The following is a 14,397-nucleotide window of genomic DNA, read 5'->3' as shown; positions in this document are numbered from 1 at the left end:
CTATAGTTTTCTGTGAAATTTATTTAGGTTAGGTAAAACTCCTGTTGCATGATAGATGAAGGATTTGTCACAACTAATTATCATGGTGTGAACATATTGAATATATACAGTAAATTGTAATCTATGGAGTATACAGTAAATACTAGGGCTGTGCAGTGTTTGGAATTTGATTCTCTATAGCAGGGCTTTTCAACCAGTGGTACGGGTACCACCTGTGGTACATTGGCACCTGGCAGGTGGTATGTAACCATCCTAGAAAAGTGGTAGCGGGGGAGGGGAATGAGCTGAAATGGTGGCAGCACCACACAAGCCTGAGCGAGACACAGCTGGAGCTGCAGGGCTATCAGGGCTGAGCGGAAGCATCAGGATCAGCGCTTCTTCGGGGCTGTCAGGACTCAGTGGAAGCACCAGGATCAGCGCCAGTCTCCAGCTGGAGCTCAGCACTGATCCTGGTGCTTCTGAGCCCAGAAGAAGCACCGATCAACTGGAATGTTGCAGCATCTCCAGGGTCTTGTGATTTACATTCAGATGCTTGGCAACTGATTCATATTTATGACGGTCACAATGTTCCAGGGTCATGTGAAGTGACCAAAACCTGCTGCAACCACCCAGCAGATGGGGGGGGGATAAAAACCAGACACACCCCACCCCACCCCCACTGCCAATCCTCAACAGAAATGCTCACAAGAATGAAAACCTCAGACAGAAGGAAAAGCGTGGACGGGTGGGCAGGCAGGTGTCTTGCTCGGCTGTGGCTTGGGGGGCACTTTTTTCAGTGCCATTGTAACTTCGAACAGTCACTAAGCAACTGTTGTAAGTTGAGGACTACCTGTACTTCATCACTTTTTTCCTTTTTCCTTTTTTGGGAGGCGGCGGTCATCAGGTTTTTGACACCTTGCTAGGCGACTGGTGGTACTCGGATGTTGCCATATCCTAAAAGTGGTACAGTGGGTGAAAAAGTTGAAAAGCCCTGCTCTATAGAGTTTCTGGTCGCCCAAATCTTTCACATAACCACATTTTCATAACAGAGCTGTGTCTTTTCTTGGAATTATATATTTACCCTCCATAGAGATTTCTGATGGCTAAATCTTATTAAACAATTAAAAGCACTGAATATGTTTAGCCAAAAGAAGTATCCTTAAATACTTGAAGGTTTCTCACAGATTAATGATTGTGGATTGGTTCTTCAAAGTTTCAGAGGTAGAACTAACTGGTTGAAGCTTTTCAGAGACAGATCCAAACTAAGGAAGAATTCCTTGACTGTGAAAAGCAATGGAATAGCCTGGATGTTTTCAATTATTTTTAGATAACCATTTTTGTCACCTTTTAAATTTTAAGTTCCAAATACAAGAGTTCCAGAATTAAGTGTCATTATAAAATTCTTTTGTATGAATTCACAAATGATTACTCAAAAAGTAAGTATTTTAGCTGTATAAAAAGTTTCTTATGCTGAGAGTTAATTTATTCTAAGGCTTCCAGTTTTGAACTCCATGGTTATGAAAGTACTTTGTCTATCCACATACTTTTTGCATAAAGAGGGCAAAATGCTAACAGATTAATAAAGAAAAAGCAGAATTACTCAGTTCAAATTTTGATTCAGTCTTCTCCAACCAAAAATCATGTATTTCACTAGAAAAATTGGAGGCCAGAATAAGTGGGATTGAGATTAATAAAGATCTGGTAAGAGTATCAATTTCACTGGTTGAAGAAATGGGTTGGAAGTCACAGAATGAAATGTAAGACAAATAAGTGCAAAGTTATTTACTTAAAAACAAAAATCAAATGTGCAAGTATAATGTGAGGGAGATTAGTATTGGTAAATAGTACTTACAAAAAAGAAATTGGAATAGTACTTGTCTATGCAATGTGACTTTGAGCTAGTAATGTGTTATATTGAAAGGAAATGCAGTTATAGGTTACATCAAATGAAATCCACTTTTCAAATGCCAGGATATAATTTTTCAAGTTTATCCCATTTTTGTCAGGCCCTAACTTGAATATTGTGTCCAGCAACGTATTTTAAGGATTCAGAGAAGAACAGTGATGATGATCAAGAGACTTGAAACTAGATCTTCTGAAAAGAGATTGAAGGGACTAAAAATGTTCAGTATGGGGAAAAAAGATGTTCCAGGACTGCCAGAATGTCTCCTATTGATATGATACTGCCAGAATATTTCCCTTATGATAGGAAATACCTGGAAAGTTATTATAAAGAAAAGTAGGCATAACAATAAATTGAAATTACAAGAAAGCAGATTGATTCAACATTAGAAAAAACTGTCTGGAACCAGTTACTCAGTGGCGGGTAGTAGTTGATATCGACACAGACATTCCTCTTTTTTAGGAGCTTTAGTTTGGGTTCCTCCACTAAGTAGGAGTGGAGACTAAGTAAACTAGCCTTTTGGCTATTTGATCTATGTGACTCTAATTATAAATGTATCCCTGTCCAGTCATGTCCGAGTCTAGGGCGTGGTGCTCATCTCTGTTTCTTGGCTGATGGAGGTAGCATTGTCCAAAGACATTTTCTGTGGTCATGTGGCCAGCGTGGCTGTATGCCATAGGTGCACAGAATTACATTCTGTTACATTCCCACCAAAGTGGTATCTATTAATCTTGCATTTGGATTCTGTAATTCTATGCAGTTTATGTAGCATTTTTAGAGGATGGATTGAGTAGTTATTTGGAGTATAGCCTTTTGCATTGGTAGTAGAACTATATCCTTCCATCTAAATCCAGTCTCCAGTTCTTCAAAGTCACAAGACAGAAAGATAAGTTTATTGTTGTATCAGATTAAAATGATCTGATTTTGCTTTTTAACACTTTGAAGGCTAAGCACATTTGATTTGTGCTTAGATTGTAAGCCGCCCTGAGTCTTCGGAGAAGGGCGGGATATAAATGGGATTAAAATAAAAAAATAAAAAATAGGTGCTACTTCCTTCCATACTGATATAGTCTTACTTTGTCAAGCCTTCAGCTTGGTGCTCTCAATGTAGTGAGAACAAAATAATGTGATTGACTCAGCTGAGAAGTTGAAAAATGGGTGGTATATGTGGGCACGTATTTATCATGATATGACAGAGTATAAAAGAAATCAAGATAGTATCAATACTTCCCCAGTCTTCTTTCTGTAGTTAGTGATATATTCTTAAGTGCAAGGTCATACCCTCAAATTCTATTTATTTTCTGGCCAGCAGTTTCAAATTAATATAGAAAGGTGAGATTTCTTTAAATAATAGGAACACTGGAAATACTTTCTTATTTAATGGTTTTCTAACGCAAGTAATTCTTCTTTCTAGGACAAGTGAATAAGGCAAGGCAGGGATGCAACCTCTGTGCAGAGTTACACAAGGTTTAATACTGCATACATCTGGCTTGATACAGCAGAATAATTGATTGGATATAATTGGATGTAACAGTCCCTTATGAGTCAGTGAGGACAACTAGGGAGTGGATTCTATGATATAATGGGGGCAGTACTACAAAGACAATGGTTTACTGAGAGAACATTCTGTGAACATAGTTACATCTCTAGAGAGTCACTTTAAGAGGTTTATCTTAAACTTTCCTGGGCTCCCAGAGCATATGCCTGCTCCTAATATCTTCTAGGTTTATCATCATTCCTTGGCTTTCTGTCTTTTATGGCTGATCTGACACTTTTACTGTTTTTAACTCCCTGGGAAAGTAATTAGGGAAGAGGGATGTTTTCCTTTGTTTTACTTCTTCAAATGGATGCCATGTTTTCTCCTACATAGCACTTACACACGGCCCATTTACACAGTATAGTGCAGACACGTCAAACACAAGGCCCGGGGGCCGGATCCGGCCTGAGAAGTGGTTTCATGCGGCCCGCGAAGCCATCCTGGAAACAGTGAGGGAACGGCCCCCGCTGCCTTGGCCCTGGCCCAGAGACCCTCCTTCTGCCAGAGACCCTCAGATCTGTCCCACTCCTGCCCAGGCCCCCATAGGCACCCTTGATGCAAACGATGTAGAGCTGGCCACGTCCATCCAGTAGGCCATACACACTCTAGCCACGCCCACCCAGTAGGCCACACCCACCCTGGCCACACCCACCCGGCCCCTTGAGGGCAACCTCAATGCTGATGCGGCCGTCAATGAAATTGAGTTTGACACCCCTGGTGTAGTGTGTCCCAGGGATAACAAATATATGGTCTGATTACACTTAGGTTTTCTACAACTTTTCATTCAGAATGAAATTTGATTTCATTCAGACTGAAACAAGTCTCCATTTAATCTCTCCAGTCGGGTGCCACACGTTTGTGTAAAATCTTTAAATGGAAAAAAACTAGCGTAGTGCTTGTCTTCTTTTTGTACTTCTGTTCTAGCCACTTGCTTGCATTCTAGCCACATTGCTTTTATTTCCTGAATATAAAGCAATCTCTTTTATTTGAAGTATAATTATTGGGTAAAAGCCTCAACTTCCTTTTGGATAAATATGATACTGTAATTCTTTGATGGGATCATGTTTTGCTTGGGCAGCGTAATAAAATGTTACATGAACTTGTTTGCCAATAATATTTCCCACGGAATAGCATGGCATGGTTTTTAATCAAAGGAAAATAATTAAAAATAAAAGTGAAAATATGGTGTCATTCTTTGTACTATGTACTGCGATACGCAGAGCTGTCATAACAGTAGGCTTCTGAGCTGAAAAGAGAAATAAAACTTTTTATTTTGTACATAAGAATTCATCCTAATTTATTGAAAATTACTAAAAAGTAAAGTTGTAAATACAGTGGTAGAAACTGCAATAATTCATATTGAACTTTTATAACGGGGGAAAAGAGAAGTAAAAATGTGTCTGGAATAAAGAAAACTTTTAGACGTTTAAGAACTGTCAGGTTTGAAAATTCTTGCAAATAACAAGTTTTGTACAGAAATAAATGGGCGAGTGCAAAGCAAATTCTAAAAAAAGAATGCGAAGATAGACATGGTTTTTGTCACATCTGTAATTTTGTCACAAGTGATCTAAGTCAGCAGGGTTTCCAGTGAAGTCAAAAAATTCAAGACAGAGGTTGTGGTAGAATGATCAAAGCCTCACTGCTTTTGTACATTCATCAACATTGCTTGCATGTACAAAAGGACAGAGGTTTGGTCCTGCTGTTGTGGCCACCATCTTGATTTTTATCACCAATACCCTGTAGATACTGCTAATATGAGCATTCTTGTAGCAATGAAAGATGAACTGTGTAGTAGATACATCATTCAATTGCCATATGTTTAAGGCGGATAAAAGGAAAATCTAATGTCTCACAGCAAGGGTTTCTGGCTTTCTTTTAACTTGCTTTCTGTCAACTATTTGACAAGATTAGGATTGCAATTCTAAATTGCATTTCTGAAGTTATGGATTTGGGCAAAACAGCAGATGTAAAAAAAAACCTCCTGAACTCCATTTACTTCTGGCTGAAAAGATAACCTCGGCTTCTGAAATTTTTAATACTTTTCATGTCAGGTGCCAGTTGGTAGATTCCAGTATTCTAAATAAATAAGTAAAATAAATAGTAATAAAATAAGTTAGCTTGAGATTTGCCTGGTCTTGCTATTTGGCCTTTGTATTTCATTTTATGTGAATATGCTGTTGTGCTAAACAGGTTTTGGTCACTATTTATATTGTTAACTTGATTAGATTCTCTTACATGTTTTGGAAATAAAGGCTAAGCTAATCTGTTCCTGTATCCCCAAATTCACTCTGCTTCTTCCATAGAAGTAGGGCATGGGAGACAGGAGGGAGTGTGAAGAAATTTTTAAAAAGGAGATAATAACAAGGGAGTATGAGTGTGAGTGAGAATGATTGTCCTGGCTACAACTGACCCTTTATCCCCACAAATTTATGTACTGATGAATGTGATCCTTGGGATGAAAGATTAATCAAACATAAAACATAGATAGAAGCTGCCAGTATAAACACGTGCATTAGTTACTGAGTATATTCTTATAATAGGGACGCGGTGACTCAGTGGGTTAGGACGCTGAGCTTGTCGATCAGATGGTCAGCAGTTTGGCGGGTCGAATCCCGAGTGCTGCGTAGCAGAGTGAGCGCCTGTTACTCGTCCCAGCTTCTGCCAACCTAGCAATTCGAAAGCACGTAAAAATGCAAGTAGAAAAATAGGGACCACTGCGGTGGGAAGGTAACAGCGTTCCGTGCGCCTTTGGCGTCTAGTCATGCCGGCCACATGACCACGGAGACGTCCTCGGACAAACGCTGACTCTTCGGCTTTGAAACGGAGATGAGCACCGGCCCCTAGAGTTGGAAACGACTAGCACGCATGTGCGGGGGAACCTTTACCTTTACCTATATTCTTATCAAATTTAATAAGAAATGTTTTTTGTGTCTGACATTTTTAGTGGATAGGACTACATCAGCTTGCATATTTTAGCCATAGTGCTTGTAACAGGAAATACCAGTCGTTACACTATGGCAGCTAGTTGGAGAAACTATCATGCTTATTCATGTTTTTATGCAGAGAGAGTTGGAACGCGGAAATCCATTTGGGCTGCTGGCCAGGGTTGTCAGCTGCCGTTTTTATGGTGCTTCAGTAGTAATGGGGCAAAATGAGCTACTGCCAGACTGCAGAACAAGTAATAATAACATTTGGATTAAAACGATGTTATGCTCATAAATGAAATATGAAAGGTACTTCGGTTTGCATAATTGTAAGAATAAAAATATTGTACATGCTTATCACATACATGATTTCATTTCAGCTCTTTAGTGTCTTAAAGAAAAAGGTAATTAAATAGATTGGAAGATCAGTATTATCCATATGTTTAATAATTAATAAAGATGGTTATGAATATGACATAATGTGATACAACATTAAAATTCTAGGTGAAGATAGTATAGATTGTTTTCATCTCACTTTTTCTTTCTTTTTTTGAACATGTCATTGTTGAGTAATCATAATAATGCTGCTACAGTGACTGGACTTATCCTTACCCTCTTGGATTCTTCTCCATCTTTTCAACTTTTTTTTTGAAAAAATCCCTATCATGATAGCATTTGTAGTGGATCTCAGTACAGAAAAGAAAAGCCTAATATTTACAACAAGAGAGCCAGCTGAGTGCAGTACTTAAGGTACCAGGCTAAAACCTGGATGACTTTTGAGTTGTAGTCCCTTCTTAGACACAAAGTCAATTGGGTGACCTTGGGCCAGTGTCACACACACTCATTCTAGGAAGAAGGCAAGGGCAAGTCACTTCTGGGGGAAAAACCTTGCCAAGAAAACTGCAGGGACTTGTTCAGGCAGTAGCCAGGTGTTGAAAGTATCCAAACTCTGTTTTTTGCTCGCCCTGTTTGCTTTAACAATATCAAGATTTTGGTATTGAGCAGAACAATAGAGTCTACAATGACCAAGAAGTAATAAAAGACAAGTAATGCTAACATGTTAACATCATCATCGTTGTTGTTGTTGTTGTTGTTGTTATCTGCTTCTACGACAGGAATTTTAATGGGAACTATTTCTTTTCCTAATTCTTCCCATGCCAGTATTCAGCCTTATATTGTGAGTTATTTTGTAGTTCATTCTTCTACAAATTTTGGTTCTTTTGAACTTGCTAATAACTTTCCTCCTATGCATGAGTAGGGTCATTTTGCCTAAATAAACAGAACATTGGAAATGGTGGGAACAGTTGGAACTGGAACCATTTCCCTTTGTTAGATTCCCATAATGCTCAGATCAAGAATTCTGTGACAAAGTGGATGTTCTTTATTGTCCATACATGGATCACGATGGATATGAAATTTAAGCTAATAACACACATTGGTAGCTAGAATCTTTGGTTTATATCATACAGGTAGTGCTCAACCTATGACCATAATGGAGCCCAACATTTCTATTACTAAGCAAGACAGCTGTTAAGTGAGTTGTGTCCCATTTTAATAATCTTTTTTCCCAAATTATTAAGCGAATCACTGCAGTTGTTATGTGAGCCATGCAGTTGTTAAGTGAATCTGGCTTCCCCCATTGATCTTCTTGTCAAAAGCCAGCTGGGAAGTTTATAGCCAATCGTCATATGACTCCTGGACAATTGCAGCTCTTATAAATACATGCCAGTTGACAAGTGCCCAAATTTTGATCACATGACCACGGGGATACTGCAACGTTTATAAGTGTGAAAAAAATGGTCATAAGTCACTTTTTTCAGTGCTGTTGTAACTTCAGACAATCAGTAAATGAATGGTTGTAAGTCGAGGACTACTTGTACTCTTCAAAACATCTTAACTGCCTATTCCTCTTGATTGTATGTCATGATTTCAGCACATACTACTTACTGTAACATATATAAGACAATAGCTGATATAAAAATCTAATTTATTTATAAATAAGCCCATCTATTTCCAAATGAATAAAAGCTGTGCCCCCCCAATACACTTACCGGTAGTTTACAAATCAAAATAGCTATAAATAGCTATATTCATACAACATAGTAAGCTAAAATTCTTAGGATTGATCATAATGAGTGTCCCCTTGTGCTCCAATGCAAACTTTGTTAATAGGTTGTTACTGGATTTCACCAAGGCCAATTTTAATAGATGAATCACATGATTTGTATATCATTACATGATTTGCAAATGATTCATTTGATTCAGGTTAGAATAGATTTTAAATAATGATCATCCAATTTCCACTTGGAAAACAGTAAAAAAAAATCCTGTGGCATAAATAGACATTGATGACCTCTGTGACTGAAGAAGAAACTTTTTCTTTCTTTCCTTTGATTTGTATACAAAACGTGGAAAGGTTAAATAAGTAAATTTTGTTTATTGTAGAAAAGCCTTGAAAATATATTCAATACTTTTATGACATTTGATGATTAGGAAGCTGTGTTCAGTTTATGTGGTTCTTTAATATCTTAAACATATACATAATATCTTTATGTATATTTATACATGAATAATGGAACACAAATGATCATGGAAATGAAAGTTTCTTAAAAGTACTTGAGACTTCATCTTCTACATGATTATAACTTCAGGCAGAAAGATAAAGAAGTCTGTAGTAATTGAAATGAATATTCTAATTCAACTATTGATTGGTCGACAGATTTTAATGAATTTTCGGGGATTCACCTAGGGTGGTGCAAATGGGATGGTTATCTTTTTGATACTTGAACCGTTTGCATTCATTATTGTATTGTAGCTCTAAAAAGATAACATCTAAGTACTTTTAATTAATGAAACCTAACAAAGCTAGTCTTCCGTAGTCTATAGTAATCACTTGCATTCCCTATTTTATTCATGTTTTGTTCCAGATTTTCATAACCGTTGTATTTTCTTCATATTCCTTTTTCTTCCCTTGTCTCAATTCCAAACTTACAGAGTTCGAAACGAGAGTGGAAGCCTCTGGAGGATCGCAGTTGCACAGATATCCCATGGCTTTTGCTGTTCATTCTCTTTTGCATTGGCATGGTATGTAACAAAAGACATATCTAAAGAAGCATTCTTTTCTTCCCCCGGGAACTGGATGATGATTTCACAACTTGTCAGGAGATTCATTTATTTTTATATATGTGCTGTATTAAGCAGCCAAGTTAAAATACTAAATTGACACTTTTCAGCACATTGGTGAGATTAATGTATCTTACCTGTATCTGAGTTAAGATTTATTTTCCGTAGACCAGATGTCTCTAATTATTTCTGTCCGTCCCACGAGGACCAGCAGAGGAGACAGCTTCAGATTGCTTCTGTGAAGTGTCATCTTATGCAGAGAATGGCATCCCTTTGTTACTATAACTCCTTTGTGGAACAGCATATCCTCTGAGATCAGATAGGTGCCAGGCCACTTTTATGATATATACACTGTATATTGAAACAACAGCAAAATCACCAACAAAACACTGCTGTGTTTCCGTTTTTGTTGGTAATTTTGCGGTTGTTTCAGCATAATATGTTCACCAACCAGAATCACATAGCCAGCAGGCAGTCTTGCAAAATGAATAAATAAACTGGGAATAAATTGGCAACCCCAATCTAAGTTACTGTATGAGCTAGCAGCCCTGTTTCTTTCAGATGTATTCTGCTGTGGGTTTAAATTTGAAAATCTTGAATAAATTCTATTCCAGCATAGAATTTCTCAGAGTGTAGATAATAATGGTCAGATCTTTATCAACAATAAAAGTTTGCATCAGACTTAAAATTGTGATTAATCAAATGCACTTCTAGTCAGTGTTGACATTTGAGCTTCCGCCTAGTATCTTGATACAGAAAACATATTCAAATTTCAAGGCCATAAATAAAGAAGTGATAACCTGGACTTATAAATCCATTGTATCTATGGTTCTAGTGCAGGAGTGTCAAACTGCCGGCCCATGGGCCGGATGCGTCATCAGGAAACCACGCCTACCCCATTGCCGGCAATGGAGAAAAAGCTCCGATACGTCATACAATGTCATGTGACATCCTGAGTTTGACATGTTGTTCTTTGCATGAATTTCTCTTGGATGCTAATTTTACAGTGTGCATCTCATACGTATCATGATGTACAAACATGATTTTCCTATTTTCTCTTGGGCAATTATGCTTTTACCTTTAAAAAAATTACTGTATTTCAAAGAAAAGAGAATGAAACTGGAATAGAAAAGGGAATGGCGATCTAACAGGAAGACATAGTTTTAAAAAATGGCAATTCTCTTACAGTATGACACTGAAAGCTTTCTCAATTTATTTTCTCCAGGGTTTTATTTGTGGCTTCTCAATAGCTACTGGAGCAGCTGCAAGATTGGTTTCAGGATACGATAGTTACGGAAATATCTGTGGACAGAAGAATGTGAAAATAGAGGGAATAGAAAACAGTGGCCTAGATCTTACAGAAAAAAAGTAAGTATATAATATAAGGAATACTATTTTATTCTTTTTTCTTAATTTTTTCTTGGAGACTGCTTAGATAAGTGCTACAGTTTTTTTAGCAAGATTTTTTCAGAAGTTGTTTGCCATTGCTTCCTTCTTTGAGCTGAGAGAAACGATTAGCCCAAGATCACCCAGCTGGCTTTGTGCTTAAAGCAGGACTAGAAATTATGGTCTTCCAGTTTCTAGCCTGATGTTGTCATTTTAGTTCACAAGATTAAGTAAAACAATAACATTTTATTATAAGTTTAGACACTGCTGTTTTAGTCAAGGAATCTCTTTCCCAGAGATTTTCTATATTTGGACGTTTGTGCATACTTTTGTGCAAGTAACATCCATTCTTATGAACATATACTTTGAAATTTAGAATCTCTTTGCTGCTTTCACGCAAGTCAGTTCTTATGCAAATATACTTGAGTGCTTTCTTTGTTTGACCTGCTCACAAATGATGCCCTTTTGTTTGCACAAACACAAAGATATTTTTTATTACAGCTGTGGCAATATTAATGTTACACTACACAAAAGTATCATGGGAATTGTTTTAAAAAATACTGAAAATTCACTGTTTCTCATATCTTTACTCAAAATAAGCTGTCACGGCATTAGATGCCCTAAGAAATTATTCCAGGCACATCTGATGCAAGATCAGGCTATTTGCATTCAAAGAAGTTTTGAATATCTAAAGTGTAAGTGAACCTCTAGAGAACAATATTTAATTATGACTAAGGCATATTTCCACTGTAAATATGAGGTACGGCTAATTGAAAATGCAGCCCAAAGAAAGAGTGGTGATTGAAATCAAAGTAGAACAGAATATTCTGTTTCTAATACTTTAAAAAATAGAATTTAGTAGCAACCTATACAGGTGCTTTGTGCTCTGAGGCATTAAATCCTGGATTTTGGATTTAGCACAATGAGTGAATGACATCCTGACTTACTCTGTTTTCCCGAAAGTAAGACCTACCCTGAAAATAAGCCATAGCTTGATTTTTGGGGGTGGGCCTAATATAAGCCCTACCCCAAAAATAAGCCCTAGTTTTGAGGTGAGGTGCACGCCTAAAAATCAAGTTAGGGCAGGGATGGGCGGTTGGAGCATACATTGCTGCCAGGCCTCCCATGGATTGACACTTGCCTTGCCGGCCCACTTCTTCTGCGGCAGCTTCAGTCTGCAGCTGAGGATGGAGCTCAGGCCTGCATTTCACAGTCAGAGTCTTTTCTAGAAGGCCACTGCAGCCGAGAACTCAGCTATGGATTAGCTCGCTTCTCGGCTGCGTAGGCCTTCCGGAAAAGCCTCTGACTGAGAAATGCAGGCCCGAGCTCCATTCTCAGCTGCAGACTGAAGCTGCTCCTTCGGCCGCAGAAGAATGGGCTGGCTGGGCGGGGCTGTCAGTGCCGGAGGTGAGTGGAAAAGACAACAGCCCCCTCCTGAAAATAAGACCTGGTGCCTCTTTTGGAGGCAAAAAATAATAATAAACAAAGCCATGTGTTATTTTCGGGAAACCAGGGTGTTAACAGTGATAATAATGACAAAAGATACAGAAGGGAGGATAGTTAGAGTCAGGCATTTTTTTTAAAAAAACACAAAACCAATAATGCATGTTCACATAAATTGTTATTTTCCAGTTTGTTAATAAAAGTTTGTGAAAGTGATGATACAGGAGAGGAAGGTCTGACATTAAAACTGAGTTATCACTGAGTCAGGCTGATATTTCATCACTTGGTGACTGTGAGAATTGATGAAATGTGGATCTACTGGAGTAGCCACTGTTGACTGGATAGATAAAGCTGCTAGGATAACCAAAGGAGCAATGGCACCAGCAACAGAACAGCTGTTTGGCAGTGTGTAAACCACTATCTAGGTACTATTGCTCAGCTGATGAGGATTGGCAGTGTAGAGATGCCAGTGGAACTTCGTTATGTTCTTTGTGGTTGTGGGAAAGACAATGACAGTGAAAGATTCCTGATTGGCCTTGTTCAGAAGGCTCTGGACTTGAGATAATGTAATTGGTTTGGACTTTTTTTTTTGATGTTGAGGGATGAGTGTTGATTACTGTGTGGTCACCCATTCCCCCTTGGGTGAGAGATGAGGGAGAAAAGTGCACCCCAGCTTAATTAACTCCATGAAGACTGTTATTTTGTTCCTCTCTGGTTACTTGGGTGAGCATGGCATGACTAGGGGGAGTGGTATGATCTGGCTTTTGATGGGGTATGGGTATGGGTGTGGCACAGAGAATAGGCTGCTCATTAAACTGAAGGATGTGTAGTCCTGGAAAAAAGTGCCCTTGACATCTGATCATTAAGCTGATTAAACAGTTGGTGTGTTATGGACCCTCTGAGAAAGGGTAGGAGTAGGTGGAGATTGGTGATTTTTTTGGTGGGGGCAGGAAATTGGGAGGTGATACCATTATGGTAGTAACAGACAGAGGGAGATATGGTATGCTACTAAATCCCACAATGGTAAAAGACAAATGCAAAAAAAACACAGTGTTACTCATTTACACTAGTTTGTGCCTTCTTAAAAGGTCTACAAGGCAAGTTAGTATTCTGAACGCATATTCATTTGTGTGCCCAACTCAAAGTAAAATTAGAAATGAAAATCCTTCTCAGATTCCAGTTTTAACTGCTCTGCATTCACAGTACAAAACTCCGTGTCCTTTACACACCTTTTAAATAGATAACCTATGCTACCAATGTTTGAATAGAAGAGATTTTATTTATCTTGAAGAAGGAAAAGAGGCTTGTTGTATTTCAAAGTACATTAAGTCTTTATCATTCTATTCACCCACTAGTTATATAGACCAAATTGGCCTAAGCCCCTCTAGATATATTTCTGTTTCTTGAAAAAAAAATCAAAGATAATTTTGTTTTTCCCCCCCTAATATTCCTTTAAAAAAACCAGAAATTTGTAATAAACATTTGGGGGGAAAAGGAAGGGGTGAAATAATTATGTGTACAATTCGTGAACCTGCACTAAAACCATCTGCTATCTTGGCTGCTGAGCAGATGGAGAAATTTTTGTGGCAATCTCAGGGAAATGAAAAAAAAAACTGAAATGTAATAATAATTACACTATATTACAGCAATACTATTCATGAGCCAAGATAGAATTCTAACTTTCTATACTTCAAAATGTGACAGATGCATTGTAGGATGTAAAAAAGATGGCACTGAACAAGCAGTTATAATAGCTTGTGTCGTATAATGGTATATTTTGTAGTTAAACCAAGTACCCCAAAGAGCTATTGTTACAAGGAAAGTATTTAATTCATATGGAACAGAGATCCAAACTCATGAATTAATTCCTAGATTTTGTTGTCTCAAAATTTCACTTCTCGTGAAACGCTTAATTGATAAATGGCATGGAGGGTGTGACTTGTTCTAATGACGCATTAATAGCCTTAATGAATCAACAGGAGCCAAATCATTTAGTTTAGGCTGAGATTTTGTCTGCCTTGTCTTTTCTGCTTCTTGAATGCCTGCTGAAAATAAAAATTAAAAGTGTGAGCATTGTATTTACACCTGTGAGCGGGGAGGCA

At 37.9% G+C, this 14,397-nt stretch overlaps 1 protein-coding gene across 2 annotated transcripts in view; it reads left to right on the top strand.

Moving 5' to 3' along the window:
* Positions 1-14,397, top strand: part of SLC44A1 (solute carrier family 44 member 1) — a gene marked incomplete at its 3' end in the record, with an annotated part of 86,690 nt that overhangs the window by 12,812 nt on the left and 59,481 nt on the right. For both annotated transcript variants that reach the window (XM_081315755.1, XM_081315754.1), the window contains exons 2-3: positions 9,338-9,427; positions 10,692-10,834. In XM_081315755.1, coding sequence (XP_081171881.1) covers positions 9,338-9,427; positions 10,692-10,834 — 233 coding nt within the window. The remainder of the gene's footprint in view (positions 1-9,337; positions 9,428-10,691; positions 10,835-14,397) is intronic.

The sequence above is a fragment of the Vipera berus genome (assembly GCF_964194415.1).
Source record: "Vipera berus genome assembly, chromosome: 2".
In the NCBI taxonomy this organism is placed as follows: Eukaryota; Metazoa; Chordata; class Lepidosauria; order Squamata; family Viperidae; genus Vipera; species Vipera berus.
The sequence above is the reverse complement of the archived record's forward strand: the minus strand, read 5'-3'. Positions and strand labels throughout refer to the sequence as shown.